The sequence below is a fragment of the Amphiprion ocellaris genome, chromosome 8 (genome assembly GCF_022539595.1).
Source record: "Amphiprion ocellaris isolate individual 3 ecotype Okinawa chromosome 8, ASM2253959v1, whole genome shotgun sequence".
NCBI lineage: Eukaryota > Metazoa > Chordata > Actinopteri > Pomacentridae > Amphiprion > Amphiprion ocellaris.
Window position 1 is genome coordinate 22,705,036 of NC_072773.1, and position 16,441 is coordinate 22,721,476.

Below are 16,441 nucleotides of genomic sequence, written 5' to 3' on the forward strand. Positions count from 1 at the left end.
ACTCCCACGCAGGAGCAAGACACCCAAACTGGAACAGGCACACAATGACAATAATTTAGTTTTGTGCCATTTTGTGGTCACTTTGTGTCTCATTTTGCTACCGTTTGCTTCTATTTCTGTGTAGTTTTGAACCAGGCTCTCCAATCCTTCGGCCACACCCTTACATTAGACAATGGCAGCACTAGTCTGATGCACTTTACAGTCCTGTACCTGGACTCAGCACATTTTTAACCATCCACCGAGTCAAACCCTCATAACAGGATAACAGACTACAGTAAATGTTGTGCCAGACGCTGTGACAGCACTTCAAAATTCTCTTGATTAATAATGTGGAAAAAGAAATCAATTCAACCTTTTTATCTTTTGTTCCTGTGTCAGAGAATCAAAACAAGCCCTCACAGTGGAAAGTATCCCACCATCACCGCACTTCACAGTAATTGCTGATGTCAGTGGTTGCACAAGCCCGTGTGAGTTCATGTGTGAGCACTCTTCCTCTTTAATTCAACGTTTTCCCCATGAAACAAAAACGACCGGTGAATTAATGATAGCTTGTGTGCCCACTGTTTGTAAATATTATATCAGAAAGTTCAGACCTTCTTGTCTTATGTGTCCTGAGGATTGTTCCTGCAAATACGCTCCCTGCCGATGTAAAAGCCAACTCCTGTGCCTGGTTTTCTCTTTTAACCCGCATTATAAGGAAGTGTAGACATGCAGAGATGTAACAAGTTTGTGACAGGAATTTATCCCCTCTCTAGTTTTTATTCTTGTGAAGGATTTTCAAGGTGTGGCAGCCCTCAGGCTCCTTTCGCTCCTTAGATGTCACCTTTCTTTTGGCCACTCGTGGTCGAATTTGAATGTAGTTTTCTGGGTTTTTTGACCTAGTTCTTAGACACATTGTTTATACAAATCTAGTTAAACCCAGGTCTGTGGATTCTAAGTTATTTCATGTGACTAAACCTCCCGTCGTGCCAAGCATGAAGAAAGATTACTGCTATTAATTCATCCTCATATTTGCAGTGGAGAAAATGGGACCTCATTTCCACATTTTTGATTTTCTCAATGAAAGAAATATTTCTTGCAGAGTGGGAATTATGCTTGAGAGATCATTTCATATGGCGTCGCCTTTGTGGTAGCCTATTTTAAATGCTTGTCAGGAGTATGAAATTCATTATCATTACTTAGACCTCATTAAACTGAAAAGAAGCATCTCAACTTACTAATTGGTTCCAAGGGGGAGGGAAGTATTAGAAATAAGCAAAGTAATTAATATTGGGTTTATCAGGCTCTATTGCAGATTTCAAATTTTTTTCTTCCTGCTCTAATATCTCCTTGGTGTGCCATAAGTCTTCTGGCATATTTACAATACAGATCCAATTACCTTTTCCCCCTAGAGACTGGAGTGTGCACGTGTGAAAATATGAGACAATAGCTGGAATATTACACTTTTGTCAAATACGAACAACATGATGGAAGGACTGACTGAAACACTTTGAGTCGTGCATCAAGAGAAGCAATTAAATTACAACAAAAAAAAGACAGTTCTTTTTTATGGCTTCACATTAGGATCTGATACTGTATCCCATAATTTAGAATCTAATGAGCCTGCCAGTAGGATGAACATCTCTAGAATGTCAGTTTTGAAACATCTTATATACGTGCTGGAAATGTTACACCATATAACAACATGTTCTATAGCAAGAATCTGCTAAACACGATAATATCTGCCGCAGTTTTCTGCCTATCAGCAGTCTTGCATGATGACCGTCTCTTCAGTGTACATGTCATACAGCTTGGAAGGTCATTTAGCTTTTGCATAATGTATATTACACAGTTTACATGATGCAGGCGTACTGGCACCATGCGTATCTTGTCTGGTCGGCAGTGAGAGGGCCAGCAGTCACATCAGAGGCGAGCAGCCGTTCTCTAAAGGCTCTCTGACTTGGCTCTATCGCTCTTTCCTTTTCTTCTCGCTGAATATAACTCTTTCATCAGAGCAGGCGATCTAAAAATATGAAATACCAGCTCTGGACATTTGCCAGATGGGGAAAAGGGGCTTGATAGAAGGACAGGAACAGCTTGACATTTAAAAATGAATGACATCACTCAGACAGAAGACATATTTTCACATTGCAGTTTTTCTGTTTGCCTATTCTCTGGAAAGTCAGGAGTATGCGACAAGGGGATTATGTCGATGGAGCCTTTGTTTATGTGTGTTTAATGGACATGAAAGCTGCTGTGTGATTGCTGTGCCGCGCTGTCATGCTCAACAAGCCGCACATCTCCAGCCATAAAAATCCAAATAACCACAGGCCGATTTCATGTGCGGGTCTCACTCGTCGGGTGTCAAAATAGCATTTAATGTCCTTGATCAGGACCAGTGTTGCAGCATCCTGGGCCCGTGCAGTATGTGACAAGACCAGACGACAGGCTTTGAGGTTCACATGCAAATGAAAACCCCCCCATTCCCTAACACAGTAGTCGCTGCTTCCTCCGTTGCATGCAGTTTTCATGCATCTTAAAACAACAGCAGCTCTGCAAGTAGTCATTTTGCATTTCAATAAAGTATCGCCCATCTTTGGCCCACTGCACAGGACCAATCTTACAGGCTCCTCGCCTGACATGCTGTCAAAACCCCCCAGCCATATTTCATGAATTTCTATGCTTTTATTTGTTGTGGGAAGTGCCTTTTCAGAGTAGGAATGGGTAGTTTTGTATGCTTGTAAATTGTTTTGATTTCCCTTTTCTGTCAAGCATGTGCACGCACAGTTGCAAACGTACAACATGCACGTGTTAAAAAATAAATCTAGTTTGTTAAGAAAAAGAAAATCTTCATGCGTTTACTCCTTTATTATCTGAGGCTTTCTATAAACACTGCTAATTCTCCAAACATTTCAAATCCTGAGGTTTGCTCAAGCTCCCCCCCTTTTTTTCTTTTATTGTGAATCGTTTGCACCAACACACAGGTCGTCTGCATTTTCACCAGCCTCAAAACAAATTTGTCTCGCAGTTTATCGAGCAATATGTCACTCACTTTCACCCCAGCATTTATGTCTGGAATAACAACAGTGCTACAGGAACTTCAGATGTTTTTGCAGAAGGCAGGGAAAAAATAGTCACTCAATCTGACACCACGCAGTCACATGTTTTGTGCCTCTCACTGTCTTCCATCTGCATTAATTAGACATTCTCTAATCTGACGCTCCCATTTCCTGCCAGCAACTGAACTGCTGTGCCCTGCTGGCTTGGATGTCTGTGGAGAGCATGCACAGAGAAAGTGGAGCCTATTATGGGTCACCTTGGAAGCATTTCCCATTAAAAAGGTGACAGGCGTGTTGCTCTAAAACACGGACTGCTGTGGTTTGGAGATCAGGGCCTGCTGGCTCCGTTAAATGATTTTTAAGCTACAAAATAATTAACCACAGGAACTATTGACTTGCAGCGACTTGTGTGTGACGTTGACTCAGCTCTGCGCTTGTTTGGAGATGCTCGACTGTCACACAGTTATCAAGATATATTGTCACGTCGCACTCGTGTTTGAGCGCACACACTCGGTGCCGGGCGTGCGCACACTGCCACTGGCTGCCAGTCACTGGAATCCAAAGTCCCAGGAGAGAAACTGGTTATCTGCTAAATTGAGTCCCTTAGGCTTTCATTTGGTTTGTATATGGAGTGTAACAGTGACTAGTCTCAGTGCAGTCCTTTCATTTACAGGTTGCGTTCTTTTTATACACATATTTCACTTGGATTATTAGGTTTTACCCAAGTAATAGATGGTGTTCAGAGTCCCTCTATAAATTGCACATATAATATTTCTTCATGTGTACATGGTGTGGAACGCCTGGAACAGATGGCGGAGGAGTGTTGCCATTCAGAGGGTATACTCGCTATCAGCATCTCCAGAGACAACCACACAGTCTGGGCTCATTACAGTAGACAGCGAGTCATTGCATACTTATTGCGTAGTGACATTTCTATTGAGATAGACTGACCATTTTCCTCTGTGCAATGGCTGTTTCATCACGTCTGAAGAACCATTTACTAGTCCCACATGAACCCTGTTCACATTCATTAGGCAAGCAGAACCGCGGATCCACAGAAATCCAGAATTGGTGCTACGCGTTCATGTCATGCATGATTTGACAGCATTTGCCTTCATCCAGGCTTGCTGTCCATAACTCATCGGATTTCGATGCAGCGTTGCTGGCTTCCAGCATGACTCATCGTGGCCGTCAACTGAACGACACTCAGTCTCCATCCAGCAGCTGAGACACTGCTGATGCCAGGTGTTGTCATTTGTGGACATAATAGCATTACAGTTAAGTGCTCTGACAAATTTCCATTCGGTAAACTTGAACTAAGTCGATCCTTCTGTGCAAAGTCGTGTTGAGTGTCAGAAAGTTTTTTCTTTTCTTTTTTAGGCTTCACAAAAGCCATTTTATGTTCAATGTGCATTTATTTTGCATTATAATAGTTGAAAAATGGGTGAAATAAAACAGAAGGTAAAGACAGAGAGAAATCACTAAGTTAAGATGAGTCCAGAACTAATCTTACTGCAGTTTTTTTTTTCTTTTTTCTGTGCAGTGTGGTTATACTTCGGGCTCTGATATTATGTTTCATTTTATGGATTGATATGAATTATTTTTTCGACATTGCAAAGGCTGTGAAACTAGTGCAGTAAAACAGAGGAGTCTGATAATATTTTACCGCTGCTTTGGATGAAAAGACAGGAATCATGAGACAGGCCTGCTGTATAGAATGACTGGCATAAGCTTACAATAATCATTCTTGAACTTGGAACTGGCAGCGGACAAAACAATCTCAAGGTTTGCTTGAAATATTTCAATAGAACGATGATGCACAGTGAGAAAACAATGTCACTACTACGTCCATTTAGTAGCTTTACTGAAGTCACACTATTTGTAGACGTTAAGATAAGCACAAAAGTAAAGAACCTCACAATGGACCAGAAGTTCTTGAGGTGTATTGATTATCCAGTGGTGCAATCATTTAAGTCCTGTGAAGGTAGTACAACATTATAAAATATTTGTTTACCAGTTCAAGGTCCTGCATTAAAAATTCTACTGTATAAAAGTATTTTCAGCTAAATTTACTTAAAGCATCAAATGTATAAGCAGTGTAGAGCTGCATATTAATAGCATTATAGATAGATTACATTAATGTATAGTATTATTGTTATATTATATACTGCTGCACCTGGAGCTATTTGGAACTCTAGTTTGAGCTCTAACGAAAAAGCCAGAACCCTAAAACAACAAGAATGGCTAAAAACCTAATTTTCCAGTGAATGAATCTATTAGTGTTGTCAAGGTTTCAGCATTTCACACTCAATTCAAATGAACTGCCAAACACACTGGCTGTGTCTTGAAACAAGAAAGTATAATGCAAGTTGCCACATCAGAATTAGGAAAAAGGAAACTTTAATTGATTTGCATTTAAAGTCAAACAAAGGGGTTGGAACTAAAATAAGCTTCAGTGACTTGATGAGGAAGAATGATAACCGAAAAGGTTGCTGTATGTTTTGCATGTGAAATCTTAATTTGGAAACTATTTGTAACCTATAGTGGAGTAAAAAGTAATTTACATAAAAAGCTCACTTTACTCAAAACAAGAAGCACTGCTCGGTCTGCAGCTGTATAATGTCGCGTGCAGCTCTGTACCAGTCTCTCTCGTTTCTGAGATACAGCACTTCTAATGAAAGATGCAAATTGCAATATGGGAAATGTAGTATCTAGGGCTGCCCACAAACCAGAAATCTGTCAGTGGAATGAAGTTTGGTGGTTCACTATGACAACTCATATCAGTTCCAATTTAGTCTTTTTCAGTTTTTAGCAGGGAGACCTCTGGGTTTGGGCCAAGTGTTTTTACTGTCTTCTGGCTTGGTGGCTGTTAACCTTTACCAGCTCTGCAGTGATGAGAGGAGGCAGGCAGGGATACCATGCTAATATTGCATGAACTTTTATGGACAGTGAACATGACACATAACATTTAAATAGCTGTTACATGAAGAATTAGGTCTATTTAGTCCAGTGCTTTATGGTTGACTACAGTACTTTAATCACATACGTCTGCATAAACTTCACAGTGGCTGCTGCTGGTAATGCTGCTAATTTTACAGAATAAAATTGTTCACTTCTCACAACACAAGACCAACATTACATACAGGTTACCTAGAAATCCATGAGTCTGACTCCTCCTCGGGTTTCAGCTTTTCTCATCATATTGTCACGCAATCTAGTCTTCACAAAATTAACTTTCTATGCATATACATTTTTAAAGAAATGTAGTTTCACTTTAAAACAAGCAAGTTTTCTCACCTTTGATGTAGTAGGAAGGGCTTCCAGTTTGAAAGAGTCACAAAGTCTCAAAGTTTGTCGGTCAGCCATAGGACCATCACTTAGGAGACCAGCAGATTAAAGTTTTTTTGACTCGTTGTTTACTAGGTTTTGGTAAATATCACACTTTGGTCAACATTTTCACAATATTAGCCACTTGTTAGACGCTTGGTTAAGCTGGCACAAAAATTACTTGGTTAGGTTTATGAAAATGTCACGGTTTGGGTTTAAATATAATCCTTTCACAACATGTTTGAAGCTTCTTCTGTTTTTTTGGGTTACCAGGGTGATGAATCCTTTCCAAAATATGATTGGTTGCCTTAAAAGCAGCACCAGCAAAGCAACACAATAAATGGCAAAGACAAAATGATTAAATGCGTTCTAAAGTCATCTGGCAGAATTAAAATTTTCCTCTAAACATAATTGAAAATGCAGTTTAGTTAGATACATTTAGTAATGTAATTTAGTGGAGACAGGCTTGTGTCACATGGATTCACAAATGCTTGATTCAAAGAATCTGAGTCAAATTGCGGATCTTTGACTAACATTTCAAGATGTCAATAGTCAAGAGGCAGCCCAAGCAAGATGCAGGTTACTTTTTTTAGGATTTTACCCTTCACTAAACCCAAAAGTCACATTATCATACCTCCCACAATATAGACTTTGGCCAGGTTTTCATTTTGTCTCTTGTGACTCCCATTATAAATACAGTACTATGTTACTGTAGTACCTTTATAATTACAGTACTTGAGTAAATGTACTTATTTACACCTACTTTGTAAGTGTTTCAGTACGCATGCAGAAGCAGGCTGGTAATTTTGTACATTCTTTCTAACTTTTTCCAACCTCTTTCCACTTTCAATGCTTAATTCAGCAAAATATTAAGGTGGCATTGGTGTCAAATTCATAATAGTCCTTAACACATGAGAAATGACACCTGTAACCTGAGAATTAGCGAAGGCCAAGCACAACTGCAAGCAGTACAGAGACCAAAGAAATTGGGGTCATGGACTGCATTACCAAATACAGTGGATGTTCATTGTTGTCAGGATTTTTTTTTTCTCTAAAGAGACTAACAAAAGAAATCACAGCGCTAGAAATACATCACCACACCACACCAGGCACAAATCCTCCATGAGACCACAGACGGTGCTCTTATCACATATAGCACAACTTATGGCTTTTTCGGCTCCTCTAGACCTAAAAATGAGCCGTGCCCTGTTGGGTGCAGGTTGTATAGGTGGCCACCTCGTTTCCTGACAGCCTCTGTTCCCGACTCACAGTAATGAAGAGGCAGCAGTGGGGAGCACGGCGAGAAAAACAGGGCAGTTCCAGTTGAGACCCTCTGCTTCTACGTGACCTCTGACCTGATGAATGACAATTTCTGTGTGACCCTTGTTCCCTGTCAATCAAAAATGTTGCTGCAGAGGCAACACAAGGGCATACACACACACACACGCGCACACGCACACACACACACGGACGCACACAAACGAACGCACTCCCTGAAGCCATTTGTCTTTCAGGAGACTGACTGCTCATAGTCCCTGATAATGGGAGAAATGGAAATACAGAAAACAATTATACTCTTGCATGGCTCCAGCCCTCACCTGAGGAGAGCACTCATATCCTGCTATGTTATCCTTCGTCTCCCTCTGAAATATTTATAATGCAAAGATGGGGTCTCAGAGCATGCGGCATGTTGTACTTGCAGGCTGAACCATGAGTGATCTTGAAGAGCACTCATCAGTAAAGCATAAGTTTTGTTTAAAGGTACCCACTACACCTGCCAGCTGGAAATACCACGCTGATTTGCATTTTTATTCGATTTTAATGTATTCTTCGGAGGTGATGATTTCCAAATATAGAGTATGCCTATTCTTTGCTCTGTTTGCTAGCAACAAGCAATGCAAGTTAATTCTGTTGAGTAGTGTGTTTTTAATAGATCAAAGAGGAAATCTGGGCCTGTCTTATGCAATTAAGGAGATGCATTAAGAACAAACCCCTGTGGGCTGTTGTTTTCAAATGATGCCCTACTGCTTCCACTGGTACATCACGATTAACATTGTGCAGACATGCCCTTTTGTTGAGTGCATCAGACAGCAGGCAACATTCCTCCAGACCGGCAACGAGATCTGGATATTTTTCAGTTAAACCAAAGGCTGTTGATGTTTTCCGAAACACAGAGCCAGGAGTCACAATAACCCCAAGAAACTTAGCAGACTTGGCAAGAGGCAAAGGAAAAAAAAAAGACAAGCTTCCTTAATTCTATCCTCCACCCTATACTTAAATTTGGCTATTAATTTTTGTTGCTTTAAAGTTCCTTATCCAATTAACACTGTTAAAGGGGCTAAGCCAATACTTTAAGCCACTGAGAGCCTCCAACCGGGAACCATAAAAAACGGAATTGACGCGCTTAATAACCGAACTAACGAATGACAGTCCAACTCGTTTTAACTTGCCTTACCCAACAGGAAGGCAACATGAACATCATCTCTGCAGTTTGTCAGCCTGATGTAGCTCACAGTCCCATCTTTGCTGGCATCTGCAAAATGATGTAATTGACTGTGTATGATGTTTCCAAACTTCTCTGGCTCCAAGCATTGTTCTATTTTGAATGATGACAGCATCTTGACCTCCTGTAGCCACACTTCCCATTGACGTAAGATGTCTGGTGGTATAGCATCGTCCCACCCACAGCTTCTCCTGCAAAGCTGTTGTTGGAGCATCTTAGCAGACAAAGTGACTGGTGACAGAAATCCCAAAGGATCAAAAATGGAGCTGGTTGTAGATAACATCCCACGTCTGGTCAGAGACTGCTGCTTTATTTCCAACTTGAACTCAAAGGAGTCTGACTCGACACACCAGAGCAGACCTAAAGCCCTCTCTATGGGAAGTTCATCTCTGTCCAGATCAAGGTCCTTAATATCCTTTGCCCACTGATCTTCTGCAATCGCCTGCAGCACTGCACGACTGCTGCTCACCCATTTTTCCAAAACAAATCCACCTCTCTTGCAGAGAGTGACAAGTTCTTTGATTTGTAGCATTGCTATTTCCTCAGAGCTCAAGCTCATTAAGCAGTCATCCACATAAAAGTTTTGATTGACAGCTTGAACAGTTTGTGTAGAAAAATCAGTGCAGTTGTCATCAGCAGTTCTTCGGTGTGCATAACTAGCGCAACTAGGAGAAGAAAGGGCTCCAAACAGGTGCACTGTCATCCTGTAGTCCACTAGTTCTTTGCTGAGGTCACCCTGTGGCTACCAAAGAAAGCGCAGATAGCCTCTGTCTTGTTCTGCAACCTTCACCTGGTTGTCACCCATGACTGCCACAGGCTTTTGTCTGAACCGAGTGAGAACTCCAAGCAGTGAGCTGGTAAGATTTGGCCCCTGTGACAGTTCCCTGTTCAATGATGTGCCTTGATATGTGGCTCCACAATCGAATACCACTCGCAGAGAGTCCTTCCTGGGATGGCGAACACCGTGGTGAGGTATATACCACACTTTTCCTGGTATTCCATGCTACTGCTCCTGAGGCACCTTTTCTGCATAGCCTTTTGCGATGACGTCCTTCAGACAACATGTATATTCCTTGTGAAATTCTGGGCTGATTATAAACCTCCTTTTTGATCCCAGTATCCTCTGCTTTGCCACTGTGAAGCTGTTTGGCATGTGAACATCTGGCCTCTTAAAGGGCAACTTAAGGCAGTACCTCCCATCCTGTAAAGTTGCAGATTCCATAATCTCCATAAACCTAATGTCTTCCCTGGACATTTCCTTGTCCTCTGAGGGTTGCTCATTAAAGTCATGCTTATACTGATTTTTCAGCATGACTTCCAAATTAGACACAGAAATTCTATTCACAATAGCAGAAGGAAGCTCCATGTCACCAGTGCTGCCATTTCCATTTAGAGGACCATTGACAACCCAGCCCAACACTGTTCGTATAGCATATGGACCATTTCCACAGGTATTCACCACTTCCCACGGTTCCAATAACCTGGGAGCATTGGTTCCTATCAATAGGTCGACACTGGCATCTATAGAAGGAATGTGAACCTTTGACAAATAAGGCCACCTTTCCAAATCAGCAGCAGTGGGAATGTCGTCTGGAGAAACTGGCATCTCCTTCTGTGTGAAGACTTCAGGCAAGGGATAAAAGCACTTTCCTTCAAGACTTGAAACCCTGATTCCAAACAAGGAATAAGTGGAAACAACCCTTTCCTGTCCCATCGTTTTCAAACAAAAATGGGTTCTTTTTCCAACAATGTTCAATTGCCGCATATGATACTCAGAACAAAATGTAGTCGTGCTACCAGGATGCAAAAATGCATATGTTTGAATGATTGCAATTCCTTTGGTGGACTTAACTTGCACTGGCACGATGCTGAGAATGCTGCGATCCTTTCCAGCCCCTGTATGCCCACATGTCTGGGAAGCTGTTGAAAGGCTACCTTCTGGTAGCTGGCCTGTTTGCTTTGGCTCAGCTTCGATCTTTGTGATGTGAAGAGCTGTAGGATGCTGTTGATCGCAAACCTCACACATCAAGCGTTTGTCACATTCTCGACTTATGTGTCCAGCTCTTAAACACCCAAAACATATTCCCTTTTCCTTTAACAATCGGATCTTTTCTCTGTGCTTTTTACGCTGGAATTGTTGGCACTTCTCCAAAGAATGAGGACGTGAACAGCAATGACAATACAAAAGGTCCTGTTTCTTTGTATTGTTTGTGTCTGTCTTTTCTTCAGGGGAATGAACAGACGTCACCGTTAGAGACACTGTCATTGGGTTCAATATTATCATGTTCACCACCAACACCATTATTATTTCCAGTTTCAGACACACCTTTTTCATTAGATTTTACCCACTCTCCAACACTGTAAACAAATTCATCGTTAATCATTTTAGCCTTCATCCATGTTTCATGTCTTTCTTTTTCTTCTGGGGGTAACAACCCCATTAAAGAATCATGCATACACTTTATTTCACCACATAGTTCAGAAAACTCATTCAGAGATTTTCGTACCTCATCAGCTTTACCACTTTGCATTAAATCTTTTATCGTTTTTCTTAAAGCGGTTGCTTTATTTAGCTTAGTTTTTCTATCACATTGCAGTCGGTCTATCTTGTCCACAGTCAGTTTAACCGCCCGTTTGCTCGTCAGTGTATCACTACAGCCGGCCTCAGTATCCAGGTTACCGGCTACAGCTGACACACTGACGTCACCCAACGCGCAATCATCCATTTAAGTCCGACAGTTCACTTAATACACAGTCAAAATGTTTTTCCACTTCAGCAACCAATGCATTGGGATTACACCATAACGTGTGCACACTATTTTTAGATGGCCATCATTATAAATGGTAGCGCCACACATACCTATTTCAGAAGACTGATCATTCAAAGCCGCTACCGTGAAGCTCCTCCGCGTCCTCAACGGCGTCTCTCCTCTACTCCCGCAGCTGCGTCCAGGAACGCAGGTAAACAGGTGATGCTCCGCTCAGGTGTCTCCTCCAAGCCTCCGCCACCGTCATGCCTCCCTTGTCCTCCCGTCCTCACCAGCAAAACGCCACAAAAAAGTCCTAGCAGCCGTTGTTGAACTTTTCAAATCAGTTTTTGACTTGTGTTAAAGGGGCTAAGCCAATACTTTAAGCCACTGAGAGCCTCCAACCGGGAACCATAAAAACGGAATTGACGCGCTTAATAACCGAACTAATGAATGAAAGTCCAACTCATTTTAACTTGCCTAGAACACAGTGTCTTTATTGGTTTCCCAAAAACTCCAAAGTGCACAAATTCCCATTCACAAGTTGCCGTTCGGCGTGCAGCATTCCGCGTACGGCGTTTAGCGGTCAAAAACTGATTTGTCCCCTTCCGGCTGGAAACCCTACCTAGCCACAAAGGTTCCTACCTTATATAGGTAAAATAGACAATCAATTAATTACAAGTGAAACCCACTGACACCAATATAATTTACAGAGCATATTTCAAATCTGCTCCTACAAACACCTTTATCGGCAGCTCACACGAGTCCTGTTTATTAATACTAGTCAATTATTTCAGCGTGAGCAGATTTACAACCAGGTGCTGCAGATATATCGAAAATCTGCACAGGAGAAACTGAATTGCCATCGGGTTTGTGACAATCTCATTCTTAGTTCTTTTGAGGTTTTCCACGCTTAAGGAAAGATAACGGTCACTTTAAATTCAATGAAGTAAAAACGAGAGAATCAAAGTAGTGATCTGCTTCTGCCCAGCAGGTCACGTGAGCCTGTGCTGAGTAATCCCCACTGGAGCTCATGTGAGGGGTCCCAAATCTCTTTCCTTTTTGAATTTAAGCTTCCTCATGACTTAATTCAGCTTCTGTGTGAAAGTATAGTTTGAACACTTTTGATCACAGCAATGTCCACAATGTCTTGTCAAATTAAAATGAAAATCAACACTGTTCTAACCCATATCACCTCTTAAATCTTGGGATTCAAAGCCAAATGATTCCCATCGCCACCATTCGGCATATATAGGTAATCTATCATAATTTATAGTCCAGATAGTATCTAAAAATTGTAATTTTCATAGTTCAATATGGTGTAGTTACATGCAAATATACAGAGAAGAGATCAATAATGTATTTTAAAGCAATTTAGAGCTGCAGTAATTAGAGGATTAATAAATCAATTAACAGGAATTCTGAGTTAATCATTTTAGCATGTTTCAGATCAAAATGTTCCGCATTTGCACATTTCATCTTAGCAAATGTCCTGTTTTGATGACAGAGTTTTGCACTTTTTCATAAAACTGCTGATCAATAAATTGAAAACATAATTGGCAGATTTACCGATAATGACAATCATTTTAGTTGTAACTTTAAGATAAACATCTGTAGAATGACGTTAACACAGATAACACAACACTGTGTGTAATCGTATATAATAATTTACACACATACCAAATTAAAACATTTATTAAGCTTTAAGCATATTTAGAAATACTTAATACATTCACATAATCAATGAAGTCACATTGTTAGTCTATAGTAATTGGCTTCTTTTAACTTTATGGGTTTTAGTTATTTATTTTTGTCTCTATGTGATATCTGCAGTAGAGATAGACAGGGAATGGAGAAAGAGAGCAGGGGGTATGACATGCAACGAGGGTCAGCCGAGCGTCAAACTCTGGACGATCGGAAGACAGAAAAATGATAAAAAATTCCCATCACAAGTTCTGAGAGCCCCTGGTGACACCTTCAGATGTTTTGTCCGACCAACAGTCCAAAAACCAAAGATGCAGTATTTACTTTAAAATAATACGAAACACAGAAAGTCAGCAAATGCTTGAACAGAACATAAAGGGCACACTGATTTTTTTTTAAAAAATTTTTTTACTTGATTAAACAAGTGAAACAATTGTTGATTTTAAATGAAATTGTTGCAGATTCATTTTCATTGATGTGCTAATGGAGCAATCAACCAGTTGTTTCAACTGCTGATTATTTACTGAAAGTAAGAGTTGCAAAAGAGGGTTTGACATAATACCAATTAAGAATGTCTTTATATCAGAATACAATTATGTTGCATTGTTTTTTTAAAATAGTTTAGATACAGTACTGTGAATACACGTTAACCAGGAGAGGGTGATTGTCAACAGTTCACTTTATGACTGAATTAGGATGGCTTCTGCTGCAGTGGTTCAGCACTGTTTGCTGCTCTGTCTACAGCAGGATGGCAAGATAGTGTACGAGGATGTATTTTTGCTCCTACAAAACTGCTCTGCATCAAGACGACTTCACAAACCGAAATATTCAAATGTAGTAAAGCGATATATGCAAATCTGGCCATGACACATTTCACAAACCCACAGCTCATTGTCAAACATTACTTCAAATCACTTTGCTGGCAATATACCAGATACTTTTCCCCTCTCGCTGCTCTTTCTCTCTACAACCTCCTTGATCTTGTGTCATGCTGACGGGTGTAACTGTCAGATGGTCCTTTGCTGCACAGCTCTCATATGTGGAGAGTCTTGGCGCAGTGGGTGGGAGAGGCCAGTGGTTGAGGTGGGTCGAGTCCGTTTGGTCCAGTCCTCTCATCCTTCAGGGCACAGCCGGCAGTTTGGCGATAATTGCATGGTGGATACAGCGTTCATATTCATGATAACCCTGAAGAAGGCCTCTCCTCCTGCTAATAGATGTCTTTTTTTTCCCTCTGCCCGCTCTCACACATCTCTTCATCACCGTTTTACATTCAACAAGCTGCAGGGGCCTTGCTTGTTCAAAGAGTGTAAAGCACAGGAATAATTATTCTGGTTTACGGCTAAACTGTATGATGTTTTACAGTTATCTCGCTGTGTAGAAACAAACAGCTCATGAATATGCATTAGATTAAGTTGGGAAACCTTATAATATATTTTAAAGTGTCCAAAATTATGCGATGGAACATAAATATGACAGTCAGCCACATTTTCTCAGAAACCGTGATAATATCTTCACAGGACTTGCTTTGTCAGATCAGTATATTCACAGTGATAAAGGGAAAAGCAGAAAATCCTGGCATAATACCATTCTTTATACCTAACGATTTATGAAATAACTGACAATTAATTCATCAGTTAATTATGTAATCATTATAGCTCTAATTCAGTGTTGCAAAAACTGCAATATTTCCTTCTGAAATGCAGAAAAATGCGGTATAAGATAGACATACACCTCAAAATAGTCGATGAGTACAGAGAATTGAATGAACTAGCTAATGTTGACCATGATGGCAGACTGTGTTGATCCACAAATGTCCAGTGAGGTGTTCAGAAAGCAAATGCTGCTTTGTTTGATTACCCCTGAGATGCTGACTTAATGCAGTCTGTTGTCTGTTTTTTCTTCTCCTTATCAGAGGGGGGCACATGTGAAGTAATTGCCGCTCACAGATGCTGTAATAAGAATCGTATCGAGGAGCGGTCACAGACAGTCAAATGTTCTTGTCTGCCAGGGAAGGTGGCTGGAACCACCAGAAACAGGCCTTCATGTGTTGACGGTGAGTATTTTAGCTTTAATCTAGCAAGTATGAAGTTATTTTACAATATCAAATTTAGTACAATCTTGTCCTATGCTTGCATGAAGAAAAACTATTTGTTCTGAATATGCTTGCATTGCAGGAAAAGATAGTGCCCCTTTTTTTTTTTTTTTTTTTTAAATATTTAACATCACCAAAAATGTTCTGCATTATACAAAAAGCAAAATCCTGCCAACAAAACTGCTATGTTTTGTAAAGATACAGAGATTTGTTCAAATCTCTCAAAAAGCCTAAGTCACCCATGCAACACCATGTCCCAAATAAGATTAACATTACCTGGGATAATGTCACATCCAAATTCTGTTGCTTACAGGCGGCAGAAGGCATCTGCAGGGGTAAGCTTTACTCCAACACGAGACAGTCAGACACAGCCGCTGAATGTAGCACACCTCGGGGAAGAGTAAGGAAATAAGAAATAGCACAAGGCGATGAGATGCGGACAAAGTAGGTGTTGATACCTGGTAGATATTTCTTGATGGTTTTATACATGCTTTGACAAATGTCAGCAACACATTCTCAATCCCTTGTAATAAATGGATTTGGTGCCCTGGTCTGACACAGCTAAAATACATATTGGCTTTAGGAGACCTCACACCTGCAGCTTTTATCTTAAATCCATTTGCAAATATTACTGCAATCTGCGAGGGGACTCGGGGTATTTGAGGTCTCTTGATGTCAGCTCTGACAGATTCTTTTCCTCTGTCACACATTACAAACCATTTACTGTCTACTTACCCTGTATTTAAGGCAATTTTCTCTCCAGATGGCAGGAATGTGGTGTGCATTAAAGTCAAGTCCCAGTCACACCTACCGATCCTCTCACTCAATGAAAAGGCTCACTTCCACCCTCTGCATTCATGTTCGACTACATCTAATATAGAAGTCACATTGGACTATATACATATACGTATATGTATATAGAACGTGTGGCAACAGTTTTGTAAAAAGTTATCTGAAACATGTTGATAAATACAACCATGTTACTTCCTGACACCCTTGACATGCGACATGTAATAATCAGAAATGGACA

At 40.6% G+C, this 16,441-nt stretch overlaps 1 protein-coding gene across 2 annotated transcripts in view; it reads left to right on the forward strand.

Annotated features, from left to right (window-relative positions):
• LOC111572111 (chemokine-like protein TAFA-1) overlaps positions 1-16,441 on the forward strand; it is a 30,054-nt gene that overhangs the window by 12,104 nt on the left and 1,509 nt on the right. For both annotated transcript variants that reach the window (XM_035950645.2, XM_023275640.3), the window contains exon 3: positions 15,232-15,372. In XM_035950645.2, coding sequence (XP_035806538.1) covers positions 15,232-15,372 — 141 coding nt within the window. The remainder of the gene's footprint in view (positions 1-15,231; positions 15,373-16,441) is intronic.